The sequence below is a fragment of the Mytilus californianus genome, unplaced genomic scaffold (genome assembly GCF_021869535.1).
Source record: "Mytilus californianus isolate M0D057914Y unplaced genomic scaffold, xbMytCali1.0.p SCAF_1, whole genome shotgun sequence".
NCBI lineage: Eukaryota > Metazoa > Mollusca > Bivalvia > Mytilida > Mytilidae > Mytilus > Mytilus californianus.
Genome location: NW_026262581.1, coordinates 63,630,278 through 63,649,814, shown reverse-complemented (window position 1 = coordinate 63,649,814; position 19,537 = coordinate 63,630,278). Strand labels below are relative to the sequence as shown.

General features: G+C 33.7%; 1 protein-coding gene across 1 annotated transcript; it reads left to right on the top strand.

The window, feature by feature from the left end:
• The first annotated feature begins 1,290 nt into the window (after window positions 1-1,290).
• LOC127706186 (uncharacterized) lies at window positions 1,291-11,931 on the top strand. The gene is made up of 2 exons (XM_052210663.1): window positions 1,291-1,321; window positions 10,163-11,931. The coding sequence occupies exons 1-2, from the start codon at window positions 1,311-1,313 to the stop codon at window positions 11,922-11,924; spliced, it is 1,773 nt and encodes a 590-aa protein (XP_052066623.1). The 5' UTR covers window positions 1,291-1,310; the 3' UTR covers window positions 11,925-11,931.
• The last annotated feature ends 7,606 nt before the right edge of the window (window positions 11,932-19,537 follow it).

Here is a 19,537-nt window from a genome sequence, read left to right as displayed (position 1 = left end):
GTAATTGAAGCTTGCTATTTTTTCTACAAGTTAATTCATTAGAAACTAAAGCATTGACATAATCATTAATAGAATACAATACATCAGGAAGTTGTGTCCTCATGCTTCAATCATAAGGCCAACAGATTCTTCAATGTTTTTAACATGACACATGCAGGTTGACAGATACCATATTTGTTTTAATCGCCTCTCTTCCTGGTTTTGTTTCTTTTTTTTTTTTACAATTGGAGTTAGGCTTGGCGATAACAATAAAGTTAAGATGGACACTCTTGATAAAAACATGTGAGCCAATATCATATGTGAAGCCCGAGTAACAATTATATTATACTGTAGTGTCCGTATTTCAACATTTCAAAAATATACCATTTTGATCTTCGTTTTTTGTTTGCAGGGTATATGGGCTCATATACCCTGTCAAGGCAACCAATCAAATTGCTTGATTAAATCAGATATTCACCTCAAGTATAATGTATACAACATATGCAGGCGCTTAGGAATGTTGCTACATAGAAATTGAACATAAATAATAGGGAAGCTCAAAGTTTGGTTCACAACCCAACCTCATTGTTAATTTCTAGATGTAATTAAAGATATGAGGCAGACTCAACTGTATTTTGGTACTCACGACAATTTTTATTTTGTAACTGACTTGCTGCTTCATTTGCTTCATCTGTTGTCATTCGTAGCTCTTTTAAAGATTTGTACGTATTTATACATTTCTAGTTTTCAAATGTTTGGGTGTTTTTGTATTTTTGGCTGCCGTTAAACGATTCAGAAATATTTCCAAACATTATTTACCATAAGCTGATCATTTCTTACGATAATTAGACGAGGTACTGGGACACTTTTTTATTATCTTCAAGGGTAGTCTCAAAGTACAAGATATGTTTGGTTTGATAAGCAAAGATTTGTTCCATTATGATCGTTTTTTAATTCTATAATATGCTTTAAAATTATTCATTAAATAGTCCCCTTATTACATATTCAATTATTTTAAACATAATGTTAATGTATTGAATGTTATCATTGTAATACTTTCCACAATGAAGGTCGGTCTCAAAGTATATAGCTTACAATGATATTTCAAACGACTTTTCTTTATGTTATTTCAATGATGATTCTCAATCAAGGTAACCGGTAAGCAGAAATCTCTTAACTGTTAGTACTCATAAAAACAGCACTAAAACAATTCAAAGTTCAAGAATGCAAATCTATATTCCATATTTTTTTTATATTTTGATATTTTCCTCGAAGTATACATCCTTGTTATCTCAACGTACAAACGTGACATAATCAGTGTACCAAATCTTATGAGGATAAGGTAAGTTTTATTTTCAAATTTCGACTTTAGATAATCATCATTCACCTTACAAACCAAGATAGGAACTAATGATAACAGTGCGGGTCTATATATTGTCTCGACATGTTTACAAACTTTGTTTTCTAAATGTATTTACCATTCATACTTTTTCTTAGAGACCTAAACATAGATTATAGAATTACTATGGTAGAAAAAACATAATGGCGGGCTGACAAAAAGCATCTTACTTCGGTCAAACTATTAACTGTCTAAAAATTAATGGGTTTAGACTATTTTACTATAGTTTGTACATTAATTTATTTTCATTGTCAAATTATACATGTATTGTTAGCTTAATTTCCTATTTGTAATGACACTTTATATTTACTATGTTTACAAATACAAATCCTGTTTTAAGATTAAGTAAACTAATTTAAACTCCACATCCATTTGAAAAAAACAAACAATACTTTGTTCAGAACGTGAAAACTATCTGGGACCATCCATTATTTACGTTCAGTGATTTATTAGTTTTTTTTCCCCTTTTTATTGTCTTTTCGTCTTAACGTTGAAAAATTCAAGCAATGGGTTGGGTAACATACGATGATACTCCACTCGAGATCTCAATTTTTTTTTCAGATTAAAGCACGAGGCTTGTTGAGCGTTTAAAATATTTAAAATTTAAATATTGATCCAAACGGAGTGAGCCAATTTGTTAGGTTTAATTACTTTATGCAAGTGCATTGTGATGCGTAGTTGTTAGGATGTGTGAAATTCTAGTAAATGAAGATTGCTATTCATTCTACCGGTTCAATCATTAGAAACTACTCCACCTTTAGGTTTTGACATAATTATTACCAACTTTGTAATAACATGAGCAACACGACGGGTGCCACATGTAAAGCAGGATCTGCTTACCCTTCCGGAGCACCTGAGATCACCCCAAGGTTTTGGTGGGGTTCGTGTTGCTCAGTTTTTAGTTTTCTATGTTGTGTTTTGTGTACTATTGTTTGTCTGTTTGTCTTTTTCTTTTTTAGCCATGACGTTCATTTTATTTTCGACATATGAGTTTGAATGTCCCTTTGGTATCTTTCGCCCCTCTTTTACCAGAACACAATAAATCAAGTTGTGCTCTTGTTCCAATAACAAGGTAAAAAAATCATCAATATTTTACTATCACACGTGCAGGTTTACAGAGAAGCCAGCTTTGCTTAATTCTCCTCTCCTGTTTTGATTTCATAATTTTTTTCACAATTGAAGGCATTTTGGAAACAACACTGATGTTTTTAATATAAGCATACATTTTGTTCAAAATTCTGGTATTGTGTTGCTTAATATCCTCAGTGTTAGGGAATATGTGTAGGGTTTGGCGAGAGCAAATAGGCTGAGCCCGACTGAATACTCTTGATTTAATAATTTCATTATTTATCTGTCTTGATCTGATTTCCTGTTCCTGTTCTTTTAACAAAATGAGAAAAACTCTAAACATCTTTTTTGTCTCATCATTTAACTATTCACTAATGAGAACGTTTTGTACCAAAGTCGTTCGAGAATAATCGCTAATTCTTCAGATTGAATACTCTCAACATTATGAATACATATTTGTATTAAACATAACAAATTCCTGGCTATTTTGATAATACTGAGCTCCCTCTTATTTGTTATGTTTACAAAAAATCTACCCGGAAATATGTGTTTAATTACAGCGAAATTTTTAAAGATGTTAATATCAGTGACAGTACACCGAGAGTTGCAATCATTCCTCAGTAAAGGAGCTAAATATCGTCCCCCGTCATTTATTAATTAAAATGAGTGTCGTAACATCATCTACAACTCACTCCGTACTTACTGCACGAAATGGATAAATCGAGAAAAAGCTGACAAAATCCTTAGATTCTCTTTTTTAATTCAGTAGTGGACATAGCTGATATTCGTATTAAACATTTTGAAGAACATTTTACTCCTAACAACAACCATAATAGCCCTATTTCTCGTATCAAACATAAGCTAAAAGAACTCGCCAAGGAATTTGTTTTTGTCCCGGCTGATAAGGCTGCCAGTAATATCATTATTGTTTGACGTAAATTTTACATTGAGGTTCTGCAAAAGGAAATCACGAATTAACCCACATTCCAACTGGTTCAATTTTCTGAAAATGACATCTGTAACAAACATAAACATTTAGCTACATCTTTACAAGCAGAACCAAATAGAATGAAAGTTCCAACTATGAACTGGCTTCCGAAGCTGCACAAAACACCTTACAAATATACTAGTAGATTTATTTCGTCTTCAAGCCGATGTTCCACTACTAAACTGTCTATTCTACTTACTAGTACACTTGGTACAATCAAAAACCTGGTATAAATTGTTCAAATAAGGCCTTTGAAAAAAGTGGAATTAATTACTTTTGGAGTGTCAAAAATTTATTGGAAGTACTTGATAAATTGCATGCTCATATTGGTTATTTCCAATTTGTTCAAAGTTTTATTTTTCTACCCTATTTACCACTTTGCCTCATAATCTCTTTAAGAAACATTCACACAGAATGCTAATATATATGTTTAAACTCTTGTAGGTAATTTATATTTAGTAATAACAAACAAAAGAACTATGTCAATTGGACCTGTTTTGATACGATAACTGCACTTGAATTTTTATTAGATAACATTTTTGTTCGCTATGGAGATTCCGTATATCGTCAAATTATCGGAATTCCAATGGGGACTCACTGTGCACTACTTATTGCGGACCTGTGTCTGTATTGTTATGAGTTACAATTTATGACTAAAATCAGCAAAGACCCATCGAAACAACATCTGATACAAAAATTTAATAACACTTTTAGATATTTGGATGATATATTGGATCTCAATAATTGACTTCAGTATGTACACTAAAGAGATTTATCCTGATGAACTAACTTTAAATAAAGCTAATACTAACAATGAACACTGCCCTTTCCTCGATCTTGATATCTATATCTTTAACGGGACGCTTAGTACCAAAATTTACGATAAAAGAGATGATTTTTCATTTTTAGATAGTGACGCTCCGTTGTCAACATCTTATGGTCTTTATATATCTCAACTTGTTCGATTCGCTCGTGTATGTTTCTCTGTATAACTGAAAAAGTATTACACCAGGGTTTTCGATATCACAAACTAGTCAAAACATTTACTAAATTTTATCATCGGTACAACGACATCATTCGTAAATATAAATCAATATGCAGACATCTTATACGTTCAGGTATTTCACATCCCATCTTTTATGGTAAAATTCTATACAACGCAGAAAAATGTCGTCATTCACCTCAAAAGCTAACCAAACCTTTAAGCAAACTTATTCAGAAGGGATATAGTTACGATATGTCAGGTCATTAAAGATGGCATATTTTGGAATTAATATTGATTCACTCATAGGGTCTTTGCATCGGAAATAAACACATTTATTCTAAAACCAGTTATTGGCATGATACGGGTTATGTCCTTCTCGTATAATTTATGATGGTATGAAACTAAACACCTAACGGGAGGGATTGTACATGATTTTCATATGATGAAGACATAATCTTTCAATCAGTTAAATTGAGGTCTGGAGCTGGCATGTCAGTAACTGCTAGTTGTTCTTTGTTAAGTGATGTATCATTGTCATTTTGCTTAGTTTCTTCTGTTTCCTATTCTGACATCGGACTCGGACTTCTTTTTAACTGTGCGTATTGCTGTGTGTTTATTTATTCTACATTGGCTAGAGTTTAGTGGTACGTCCATTATCACTGAACTAATACACATTGTTGTTAAAGGAGCCAGCTGAAGCTCGCCTCCGGGTGCGGGATTTTCTCGCTGTGTTGAAGACCCATTGGTGGCCTTGGGCTGTTTTCTGCTCTTTTTGGTCGGTTTGTTATCTCTTTGACACATTCCCCATTTCCATTCTCAATTTTATTTATCTGGCTTACTAAATTTTCAACTTGTGTAGGACTCTTAAGCATGTTCTTACACCAATCAAAGATGAGTTGAAACATTTGGCGTTTATCATTTCGGTATTAAAGTTGTTTATCAGCATGTTTTTAATTATCCATGATTAAGTTTTGTTTTTCGTCTCTCCTGCATTGTTCTCCATCTGGATCAAAATGATCTCAAGCACGTAGTTCTGATCAATTGTAATACTCAAATGATTGGTCTACAAGTACAAGATAAAAATGCTTCTTTATATATATGACGCTTTTCTGAATTTTTATGTTTACTTCATCTAAGATGGGTTTATACATTATATGTCAGTTCATAGTAGTCGTCTACATTGTCCAGCCATTAAAACTCGGAGATCTTCGTTCCATTGGAAAAATAAAAAGAGTTGTTTAAATTTATCAGGTTCCTCGTTGTATAAAACACATGGTACTTTGGTATGACAAATGATTTCCTTTTAGTCATTATTTCCATGCTATAAATGAATACACAAGTATTCCCATTCCAAACTAAAAGACAAATTGAAAAGGTGGTCCTGCTTTGTTTCATAAAAATGAATGGCCAACGTAGATACAAGTATCTTGTCTTAGGAGGGATAAATCGTACTTTGTAAAAAATCGCTCTGATTCAAACAAAGAATTTTCTGAGACCGACATTATCAAGATACTTGATTTGTTGATTGACAACGTATGTGTTACGTTTGGAGAACGTGTTTTTCAACAAACAATTGGAATGCCCATGGGACCCAACTGTGTTCCTCTTCCTGTCGACTTTTTTCATATTAGTCTGACTTCATACAGGAACTTCTAAGGAAGAAAGAAAAGAAGTTAGTAGTATCCTTTAACTTCACTTTCCGTTATAAAGATGTTCTCTCACTAAATAATTCAAAATTTGGTGACTATGTTGAACGCATCTATCCCATCGAACTTGAAATAAAGGATACAACAGATACAGTTATGTCTGCCTCATATCTAGACTTACATCTTAAAATTGACAATGAGGGTCGGTTGACAAAACTTTACGACAAAAGAGATCATTTCAGCTTCCCAATTGTGAACTTTCCATTGCTATGTAGCAACATTCCAGCAGCGCCTTCATGCTCCCAGTTGATACAATATTTCAGGGCTGGCATTTCATATCATGATTTCCTTGATAGATGGTTGCTGCTCACAAGGAAGCTTTTAAACCAAGAGCTCCAAGTGGTGAGGATGAAATCATCCCTTCGTAAATTTTACCCACGCTATCACGAGTTGGTTGATCGATAGTACTATCTGTTCCACAGATGACGACGGATATGTTCCAATTGTCGTAACTACAATCCCGTCCCCTTTTCCCCGAATGTGACCTACCGATTTAGACTTATCACCGGGTTTGTACTTATATGAGAAACACGACGGGTGCCACATATGGAACAAGATCTGTTCACCCTTCCAGAGCACCTGAGACCACCCCTAGTTTTTGGTAGGATTCGTGTTGCCGAGTCTATAGTTTTCTATGTTGTGTAGTGTGTACTGTTGTTTGTCTGTTGTTTGTCTTTCTTTTTTATCCATGACGTTGTCAGTTTATTTTCTACTTATGAATGTCCCATTAGTATCTTTCACCTCTCTTTTATACCTTGTGCAAGAAAGCAGATAAGTATGTGTCACTTATCTTTACCATGTTTTCAATAACTAGTACTTCTCTCCAATCGTCAGTCTTTATTTTCCTTGCTGGTGATGCATACTTAAAATCAAGAGGGAAAAAAATGAAACAGTAATGCTATTTTTACAATGTTAACAATTGTATATCACGTTCAACAGCAGCTAATTCATACTCAACTGTTAAACTCATTTCCGATAAATGAGTTACTCCAGAATGGACAACAAAAATTAACGGGAATATTAGCAAAATACAAATTACAAGCAAAATGTCCAATCAATGATCCCAAATGTCAGTCTTTTACGATAAATTCATACTAAATGCAAATGAAATATTATCAAGCAAATGATATATTTTACAGCCTGGATAGAATAATAGATAAAAAGATTACTCAAACCAACTACAATGCATTTGTAAGTCCCGTTAATACATCAGTATATTCTTTAATGTGATTACTTATACAATGCTTTTTTATGTTTCACCAGAAATTACTATAACACATTGAAATGTAATTTTACCACTATATATATATATATATATATATATATATATATATATCGCCAATGGCAGTCAGCAGGGTTTAAGAACATCAGTTGTTCGACCTGTTAGTCAAATGCGTTTTGTTAAAATAGACTTTTTCACTTTTTTTGGTCTTTTGGAAAATGTTGTTTGTGCTGTATTTAGACCCCTCTAACAAGAAATTTGTTTTGCATGCACACGTATAAAAATTGCCGTTTTTATCCAACGCAATCATAGGTTTGAACGTTGTTTTCAATTAAGACTTTTATATATATAGGATGAACGGATCATATAAACCCGAAGGCAAATATAATACAAGCCCAAACGAAAAAATATAAACAAGTCTAAATTGAAAACAACGTTCAAACCTATGATTGCGTTGGATAAAAACGGCAATTTTTATACGTGTGCATGCAAAACAAATTTCTTGTTAGAGGGGTCTAAATACAGCACAAACAACATTTTCCAAAAGACCAAAAAAGTGAAAAAGTATATTTTAACAAAACGCATTTGACTAACAAGTCGAACAACAAATGTGCTTAAACCCTGCTGACTGCCATTGGCGATTGCCAAATAAACGGATCACCGATGTAATAAATGGATCTTAATTATAAATTTAGTACTAAACAGAAAACAATAAACTTGCGGAAAAGATGGTATACCGCAAACAATAGGTGCAAATGTTTTTGTACACCATATCCGGATTTCGACAATTAATGTCTCTTCAGTGATGTTAGGAATCGAAACGGTATTTGGAAAGCCATACAATTTACCTCAATTTAGGATAGACTCTTGAATTTTGAGGAGTCAAAATAGGATGAACGGATCATATAAACCCGAAGGCAAATATAATACAAGCCCAAACGAAAAAATATAAACAAGTCTAAATTGAAAACAACATTCAAACCTATGATTGCGTTGGATAAAAACGGCAATTTGTATACGTGTGCATGCAAAACAAATTTCTTGTTAGAGGGGTATAAATACAGCACAAACAACAGTTTCCAAAAGACCAAAAAAGTGAAAAAGTGTATTTTAGCAAAACGCATTTGACTAACAGGTCGAACAACAAATGTTCTTAAACCCTGCTGACTGCCATTGGCGATTGCCAAATAAACGGATCACCGATGAAATAAATGGATCTTAATTATAAATTTAGTACTAAACAGAAAACAATAAACTTGCGGAAAAGATGGTATACCGCAAACAAAAGGTGCAAAGGTTTTTGTACACCATATCCGGATTTCGACAATTAATGTCTCTTCAGTGATGTTAGGAATCGAAACGGTATTTGGAAAGCCATACAATTTACCTCAATTTAGGATAGACTCTTGAATTTTGAGGAGTCAAATAGGATGAACGGATCATATAAACCCGAAGGCAAATATAATACAAGCCCAAACGAAAAAATATAAACAAGTCTAAATTGAAAACGACGTTCAAACCTGTGATTGCGTTGGATAAAAACGGCAATTTTTATACGTGTGCATGCAAAACAAATTTCTTGTTAGAGGGGTCTAAATATATTCTATATATATATATATGATAATAAAAAGCAGCTTGAACTAGTATAATAAGAGAACAAAAAGGAAGAATATCAACTGTCTTTATATATTTAATTTTACTATGGAATCTTGTTCATCCAATAGTCTCCTGGTATCTTGCTTCTGTTGCGAGCGAACGGTTATGTTCAAATACTGTTCAATTTGGGGTCCTCATTAGCGGTCCGCGTTTTAGTCATGTCAAAAACAAATTCAATGATTTGGATTGGAAAAAACTATACGTTTAAATTCAATATTAAATTCCAGGATAAAACAATATTCGCACTGTGTAGGAAAGTATAAAATGTATTTGTCCTCACTACGAAATAGGAGAAAAGCGCGGCAAGCCTCGCTTTTCTCTCTGCTTCTAAAGCTCGTCAAATAAATTTTATATTTTAAACTGTACGAATTATTGTATATGAACACTACCAACGAATCAGGATTATCAGAGTTTGAATTTGTAAAAAGACATTGCTCAATTGATAGGTTTTATATTTGCAATTGATTATCGACACTCAATACGAAAGCATGAAAAGGCTCCATCTGTGTTCCGGAAATCTGGAAATAAAAAAGTATAATCTATCAGAGAGATTTACTGGGGATATTTTTTTATTGCACGTTAATAATAACTAGCTATATAGCTAATCTGTCGACATGTCCCTATGACTATGGCATGTTAATTGTGTTTTGGAAATTGTTATTTGTCTTTTTTGTCGTTTTTCGTTCTTTGCCATGTCATTATCAGTTCGTTTTCTAGGCTGGCCACCTGACCCAATCCTGTACTTCGTCGATCAGCGTTATCAAGCAATGAACCAGGACCAAAGTCTATTCGTTTTTTACCTTTGGTATCTTTAGCCTCTAGACGATTAATTTACCTTTGATATACAAATAATTTTGAATGGATAAAATAATTTCATTTAGTTTTGCAAATCGCTCTTATAAACCTCTTTCTTCTTTCAACATGTGAAGTATTCCGTCACAACAAAGTTAACATGTGCACTTTCATGAGGCGGGAACGTCAACAGAGTGGCCTAAAAACGACATTTTCAATAGTATCAATTTCACGTTACTAGAAATTTGGCGCGACAGAGCAAATAAAATAGGTCGACTGCAAGAGGATATATGGTTGTTTTTTTCTAGGTTCACCATTTCTTTATTCCTTTATCCACAATTAAACATATATATATCTTTTATTTCAGTTTTGACGTTTTGATGATGGCTACATCACCAATAACTGTATGTGCTGTTTGTGAAGGTCAATCAATCACTCAAGAAGCGGTAAAATGGTGCCCAGATTGTGACGAAGCATACTGTTCCAATTGCCTAAAACATCATGGAATTGCCAAGGCGACGAGGGAGCATTCGGTTATTGCTATTGAACACTATCGAGATTTACCTCCTTTTATATTTGAAATGACGATGGAGTGTGATTTGCATAGAGCGCGATATCAGCTTTATTGTACAAAACACGAATGTCCTTGCTGCATTAAGTGCATCGATTCAGAACACAAAAAATGCGAAGACCTGTTGCCTCTTGAAGATGTAGTGAGTGGATCAAAGTCATCTGCGGCTTTGGATGATCTCCAACAACGACTTGGGGACCTCCAACAATATTTTAAAAATATAATTATTGAAAAAGAAGAAAATTCCACAGAAATAACTCACACATACAAAAAACTGGAAAATGAAATAAGACAATTTAGAATAAAGCTAAATAAGCTTTTGGATGAATTAGAGGCCGATCTTTTGAAGAGTCTGTCAGATTTAGAAAAAGAAATGAAAAAAACTTTAGTGATTGTGTCCGATGAATTAAAAGCAAACGAGGAAAAGACGCTGAACTTACTTCATGGAATTACATCAATGAAACAACATGCATCAGATCTTCAGGTTTTCTTTGCCATCAAAGAAATCGAAAAAGAAGTTGAGATAGAGGAACATAGAGCCGAGGAACTTGTGAATAATGAGAATTTAAATATACAAACGTTTTCTTTGACTTTTGACCTCAAGTTACCGAATTTTCTGGCTGCTCTGGAATCATTTGGAAAAATTTCAACCGAATCTCTTCCATCAAAGATTGTATATCAAAAGACGAAGGAAAAGCAAGCACAGATAATCAAAGAGAACTCGTTTGAAAAAGAGTTGATGCTGACAAACACATTTCGTGTTAAACGAGAAGGTTACAACTGGTGTGGTGGAACAGCAGTTTTAACTAATAACAAAGTATTGATGTTAGAAGTTCCTGTCTACTTGTATAATAGAAAAATTGGGGAACTGTGGACTGAACTTGAGGATGATTCGTGTGAAGGATATTTAGTCGTTCTAGATCAGGATGGATCTTTAGATAGAAAGGTCAGAGTTTCATCATGGTCTTATAGCATTGCTGCTATCAATTCAAAGACTGTCGCAGTTACATCAAGTCGTCACCCGAAAATAATCATTGTTAATTTACAAAACAAGTCAATACAGAAAACAATAAACACAAAATATCCTTGTTATGGAATTACATACTTTAATGACAGTCTCGTTTACAGCTGTGGAGAAAATGGCATTGAAATGAGAAATTTAATCAGCGGAAAAGTCACTAAATTAAAGATTGGAAACAAGACACAGTATGAGCATATTGCTATACACAACGATAAGATTTATATTTCTGAATGCTGGGGACAAAATAGTATAACATGCTATAGTATGGCGGGAAAATTGATATGGAAATGGGAAGATAATGAAGTTGTGGGAGGGATTTTTGACCTAACTGTTGACAAAGATTCATACGTGTATGGTGTTGGAACAAGATCGACATATGTTGTTATTATTTCCCCAAACGGGAAACAAAGCAAATATGTCAGTATTAAGGACAAACACCGAATGTTGAATTTGCGACCAATAGGATGTTGTCAGCAAAGTAGTAAACTATATGTAACTGATGATTTTCTGAATACTAGAATTTATGAAATAAATTGAAATGTAAAATAACAAGCACTTTGTTGTCATCATGAAAAACTTTCCTCGGACCAATCTGTCCATTAGAAAAGAAATTATCCCCTTTGCGAAGGTGTGATCGTAAACACAGACCGATAAATTAGCTTAATTTTGTAATATTATACCAAAATACAAATAATTTATGTTGCCCGACATTTCACTTTTCTAATTACATGTACATTCAACGATTATAGGAATCGTTGTTTCTCATGACCTTGTTATTTTAATTTCTCATAGTAATCTCCATTCCTAGATAGAATTGTTTTGGCTCTTTCTTATGATGTTCCTGTTGTACCTTCGAATGAAGATTAGATTTCTCGGGTGGTTAGATTTATACGTATTTGGATTTTAATGAAATTCGTATATTTTATTACAAACTTTTACTGAGGGACAAAAAATCTTAAATAACCAAACTAAATGGGAAATTCTAGAGGCCCCCGAACAGAAAAATAAATGAACAATTGCTTTCAAATCGTATTCAAATCTCTTTCAAATCGTGATTCTGCGATTTGTTAGTACCATTTGCTTACGATTCATTAAAGAAATTATAAACTAATCAGAATTCGCCAAATTCCCCCAAACTGATTTCTTTGTGATCTCTTTTGATTTTATGCTTTGTAAGCAATATGTATCTGTTTTGACGTGATTTTTTTATGATTTGTTTACTTAGAATATCATATGAAATGATTTGAAAAAGATTTGTTAACTTTGTAAGCTAAAATGTTGTGATTTCTTTATGATTTGTTTACTTAAAATATCATATGAAATGATTTGAAAATGATTTGTTAATTTTGTTAGCTATCGTGGTGTGATTCATTGATGGTTTGCTACAATGAATACTATTTTGTTGCATTCGGATTTTCTGGGTTTATGTATATCTCTGACTTCCGGGTGAGGTCAAATTCAAATTACAAATAGTGTTCTAAATTAACTAAACGAAGAAGACTGCAAGATGAAGAGTAAAATATACTATCAATGATGACAGTGGTAAGGAATCTCAGTCATTTATTCATAATTTCACACTTTCAATTAATACTATTCAAACATGTCAAAGGTGCTGACCTTTTAAATTCGGAAACTGTGGATTTCAATATCTCTTAATCATTTTGTACTGTCAGGAATTAATTTTCAAAATAAAAATGTGTAAAAGAAGTGTAGACAGATCGAGACATGCAATTAACGACTAGCTTCCCGAGTTAACAGACGAAATTCACTGGCAAGTTTTATGTTATAATTTATCATGATGTTGACTGTCGAGGTCCAGGGCTGTAGGGCATAGCTACATTAGTATAGTTGGACCCAAATTAAGACCCATCGCCTATTCGATATTCTTCTAGTAAACGTGGTTACCCATGTGTTTGTCAAATCTCGTTAGAGTCACATTCGGGAGAAGTAAAAGAAACTTTTAACAGAGGGAACAAGTCGTCCCTCATGGCAACCAGATATGGTAATTCCTTAACAATGAGAGGAGGAGCTAAGGTAAAATGAAGACTAGTGCACTTCAAAGTTTGGAGTCTCAGGGGCAAAACATATTTTGATCTAGATGTAAATGATTTTTAAAATATGTGAATTGATGATTGATGTCAATTTGTTGACGATTTGCTTGTGATTTGCTTGAGGTAGGAACATGATTTACTTCTGATTTGTTAAGGATTTGAAAACAATTTGTTGATAATTTCTTTATAACTTGAAAACAATTTTTTGCAATTTGCTTGAAGTAGGAATATGATTTACTTCTGATTTGTCAAAGATTTGATAACAATTTGTTTATAATTTCCTTATAATTTGAAAACAATTTGTTTGCGATTTGCTTGAAGTAGGGAAGAAATTACCTCTGATTTGTTAATGATTTCAAAACGATTTCTTGACAATTTGTTTGTGATTCGCTTATGAATTGGAAGCAATTTGTTTGTGATTTGTTGCTGTGATTTGTTAGCTCATTTGCATGGGAAATTTTATCACTTTCAAATCATAAAGAAATCATACGATTTGGTTACCATTTGTTACCATGATTTTTTCCTTAATTTTTTTTGTTTGGGGGAGTTTAAAAATTGTAGTAAAAGTTTTTTTTATAAAATATATGAATTTCATTAAAATCTCGCATTCTGAGACTCTCGTCGCAACCTAGACAAAAAAGGTAAATTCTGACCTTTTGCAGAGCTGTTGAAATCTTTTAAAGTCTGTCGGACAATGGGTCTGACAGACTTGTCCACCTTGTCAGACCCTTTGAGGTTTTGCTAGACCTACACCACTTTATTTTATGTAAAGTGAGCATTTCAGTAAGTCAAGTTCTCGTATGCATCGTTGAAGTATTTCTAAATATTACAATAGACTAGATAAAGGCAAAAAAAAAAATACTGGACTCCAAGGGAAAGGTCTAAAAGAATAGACAAGTCAGTATCCACAAAGTCAAGAATTACTCAATACAATCGACAAACAAAATAAATGTCACATCTCCGACTTACAGGCTTTTTAAAAAAAAAAATAATGGTTAAAAATGGATTTGTAATGTACATGTTTTGTCTTTTCTCAACTTCGACCCCTTTTACTATAACATACTAAAACAGGAACACTTATACACATCCTAATCACCAACACAAGAAATGGATCAAGTCATTGAACCATAAAAATAAACCAACAACAACTTCAAAGCATTATACATTTTTTGTTTATGCTATAAGTTTAAAATGTTTAGAATAAAATTAATAATGGAAACGGGGAATGCGTCAAAGAGACAACAACCCGACCAAAGAGCAGAAAACAATGGGACAGATAAATTTTGCTGTTGATTTCTCACTTTCAAAGAATCAATTATTAATTCTCATGCGATTTAAATCAATGCCAGTAGACAATTATTACAAGCAGGGCATAGCTGTTTAAAGATAATAGATAAGTAGAAAATAAATTTTATAATAAAAAATTAAAAAAGACCCCCCTCCCCCTTTTCCCTTTAAGCAAATTTTCAGGCAAATTTCAATCCCTCAGATGCTTGGCTTTAAGGTTCGTGTGGACCCTTTAGATAAAATGTCTGTGTTTTCACCTCAAAATTTACTCTTTGAGTACAGTCAAATCTGTGTATCTGGAAAAGTTTTAAGGCATCGCATGCCCTAGATAAATAAAATTCAAATGCATTGTATGTTTCAGAAAACTAAAAAATTAACAGGATTTTGCAGTGGATTTTTTTCATTTCAGCATAAGGTGCCAAAATAAACGAAGTTGGGAAAGAGGTTTGAGATCTTCCCCATAGGTAAGAATTAAAGTGAACTATCTTCCCCATAGGTAATAATCAAAGTGAACTGTATTGATTGACATGGACAATAGAGGCACAATAGATACCCGACAATAATTGGTGATTTTAACTGTGTACCCGAGTGGACCATATCAAGTGACACTCAACTGTTTGTTAATTTTATCATCTTCTGCAGGGACGATAAAAAGTGCACAGCAAAATCCGGTTAAGTTTTTAATTTTCTAAAACATTAAATTCTTTTGAATTTTATTTATCTAGAGCATACTATGCCTAAATCTTTTCCAGATACACAGATTTGTCTGTACTCAAGAGTAAATTTTGAGGTGGAAATGCAGCCCTATTTGCCAAAGGGTTAACATGAACCTTAAACCCCTGATGCCAAATCGTGTTATCGACCCCTCATTTTTACATATTTAGACAAGAAAAGACTCCTCAGAAACTAAAAAAAAAAAAAAAATGGGTACCCCTCAGATATATCGTGAGCCATTCGGTGCCCCTAAGAAATGACTTTTGATACCCATCAGAGAAAAACATCCACCCTTTTTCTCGGATTTTAAATGGAATGGTGCATTTATGGGGACGAATGAATCATTTGAAAAACAGAACGGAACGTTTTATGAATTGTAACCAAAACTCATTCGGACAGCCAGAATACCTTGATCAAACGTCAAACGGCAAACTCGATGTCATTTACAAGTTTTTAATTACTCGACAAAAACACCGGTAGACCTGGGACATAATAGTCCCAGGGTAGCCGTCGGGCGCAGCCATTTTTTAATTCGTGCCTTCGTGTTTTCAAATATAAACACTCGCCACAATGCAGATCTCGGTCCCTCTATTGACGGACAAGGTGTGAGCCATAAAAGTGTCCTGTGAAAAAGTGTCCACTCGAACACTTTTTCACAGAAAAGGTATATTTAAATGTCCGATGCTGTGAAAAAGTGTCCATTCAATCGGACATAATTTCATGATAAAATACTATTAAATTCTCTCCTGTAAAGGTTGATTTTCAATAAAAGGACATATTTTCACAGTAGAAAGTGTCCTTTAAAGGGAGATAATAAAAAAGTCACTGAAATGTTTCAGCTATATTTAATTTTCTATTACTAAAACAAACCAATTAACTATTTTTATAGTATGATGTAAACAAAAATTAAAGGTGTTGAATTCCAAAGAGTTTTCCATTATCTTAGCTATAAAGATGTCTACAAAAGGTATCCACCAGCATGCAGCCTCAACTGACAATGAGAAAAGAGCTATCAGGAGAAAAGCATCCAACTATAAAATAAAAAAAATGATGAACTGTACTTTACAACTATTCATAACAAAAACACAAACACAAGAGAGAGTAGTACGACTCGTAGTTTGCATTGGTAAGCTAGAAAGAGCTATGTACTACTGTTTGTATATGTATTAAACAGTACATGTTTTATTGTATGATTTATGTTTAATTACACATGGTGATGATCACATTTTGTATGAATTCAATACACCAGTTTACATGCAATGTTTTAATAGAGACAAAACCCCCCATGCTAATTTTAAAACTTCAATTTAGATAAAGAACTGAAGCTATGTATACATTTTGTAGGTATTGAGAGTGGACACTTTTTCACGTGAAATACTGTCCTTTCTTAGAAGGACACTTTTTCATATGCTAAATTGTCCTTTCTTTGAAGGTGACTTTTTCACATCTGTGGACACGATTTCATAGGTAAATATCGTCCGGACGATATTTCATAATAACATCATGTCCGTGGACACAATTTACTGTGAAAAAGTGTCCGGTGGACATAATTTCATGGCGGACAATATTTAATCCTACAAAGTTATACGGGAAAGACATTTAAGTCGATGAAATCCCTATATGATGCTTCAACTTTGGAATCATTATTGTTTCCGTATTTAAAACTGAATTTCATTGTTATAGTATGTCACATGTGTTGAAGAGACGTACAAGAGATTTACAAGAACGTAGGTACGAACTATGTTAAGGACGACTCGATTGTACACATCGATTGATCATGCGCAGTCACCTGATGCACTGATACCCGGATGTCAATTTTGGCACTGTTTTTTCTACGTGTATGGGTCTGCTTTTGAAGTGACTGCGGGACCTGTCAAAACTAGATATCATTGAGATGGGAGCCATCTCTGTGGGCCCCGCTGTGAATAATGTCTGGTAAAAAATTTGTATCTTTATCATTGGACATGGGTTTGTCAACTGAAACCAAAGTTTTTGACCTTGACCTTTGACCTAGGAAGTTGTACATAAATTATGATACACCCTCTGGTGTTGGTTCATATACATGTCAAGTATAAACTTTGAAATCAGAACGGTTCTCATGATATAGAGCGGACACCATCTTTACCAGAGGACATGGGTTGTCAACTAAAACCAAAGTTTTTGACTTTGACCTAGGAAGTTGTACATACATTATGACACACCCTCTGGTGTTGGTTTATATACATGTCAAGTATAAACTTTGAAATCATAACGGTTCTCAAGATGTAGAGCGGACACGATCTTCACCATAGGACATGGGGTTATCAACTAAAACCAAAGTTTTTGACCTTGACCTTTGACCTAGGAAGTTGTTCATACATTAAGACACACCCTCTGGTGTTGGTTAATATACATGTCAAATATAAACTTTGAAAACATAACGGTTCTTAAGATATAAAGCGGCCACAATTTGTAACGGTCGGACGGACAGACGGACGGGCAGACTAATTACTATAGGGCGTCCGCCATTCGACGGGGCCCTAATTAATTTGTTGACACTGAAATTGGACTTTTGAAAGAACTTTTATCGGACATAAAAGATCGAAATTGTTTACCGGACAAAGGGTCCGACATGATAGCTATGTTACTCGGACTGCGTCATTTTTTGTCAATCGTGTCCCGACGATTTTCAACAACTCTGCTTTCGTCACGTGTCCAATGTCTTGACCTTATGAGTTTTCCGTCCAACTGTAAATAGATTTGACAGGGCCAGTTATTTAATTAAACAGAATAGTGCAATATATTTAGGAAGGAAAGAACATTGAAGTTCTCGCGTTAAGTGATCAATGCATGGTGCCACATATTACAAGGTCGTTAGGGCTGCAACAGACCTTTATATCGCCATTTGGAAATCTGCGCCGCTTGACCCTAGAATCTGCGCCTCTTGAACTATTGACGTCATACAACAATCACTTTTGCGCCTCTTGAACTATTGACGTCATACAACAATCACTTTTCCATTGTGGCGTCAGATATTTTCTATTATGACAGTCAAAATTTTACGGGAACCTGTGATGTCCAGTAATGGCGGACAAATAGCAATAAGGTGTATAACGCACATAGTGTTATAAATCTTTGAAATTTACCTTTCATTTAAGTTTAAATTACCGCCAAATAATATTAATGCACCTATTGTCATTTGACAAATATAAACGACGTGTAAATAGAAAGTTTTGGCTATGAAATATTTCATACAATTTTCAAAAGCACAGAAAATATAAATCAACGTAAGACTTTCCCTTGAGCACTATTTCCTATTTGCAATGTCCTTTATTTTTGGTTGTTCGACGATCATTTAAGGTTATTCTCGACATATTTTTTTGTTTTCCAGAATTAAAAGTATGAAAAAATGACCAATTAGTTATAAATAACCTACCAGCACTCTAGATAAAAGCAGTGGCACCTTTTTCAGTATTCATGAGGAAAAAAACAAATCTGGTGTGCTAGCATAGCATAGGGCAGCTTCCTAAAAAACTTCTCAAATTGAGATATGTTGTTAGTGCAATTTGTTCGTCTGTAAAACTATATATGTTTATATAACTTTGATTTTTAAATTATAAAATGCTGAATTTTAGTATTCAGTATTTAAATGAAATAGTGCGTTTGTTCTTAGTGAGCATATCAGTTTGAACAATTATAGTACTGCCAGTTTGTTCTTTATATAATATGTAGTGCGGATGATGCCTAGTGTATATGTTATTAAAGTGCTGTTTTATTCTATTATGGGGCCGGATCGATGTGGGATGGATCGAATTGGGGCCGGAACAACCTAATACCATTCCATACATTGCATCTCAGCATGTACAACTTGAGGGAAGCATATTAACTAGGAATTAATTAGGATTCACTTTTATTTAAAGTTTTTTTTTCTGATGTAGGTAGATAGTCCCTTTTTCAGTATTCCGGCTTTCTTCGTCAATAAAAACTGGCCACCATGATTTTAGTCAAGTGTGTTGAAAGGAGGGTTTAACACCAACATCAATCCATCAATCATGAATTGTCAGATAAAGTTGTTCACAGTTACTTTTTTCCTACTATAAACATATTTTGAAAAGTGCT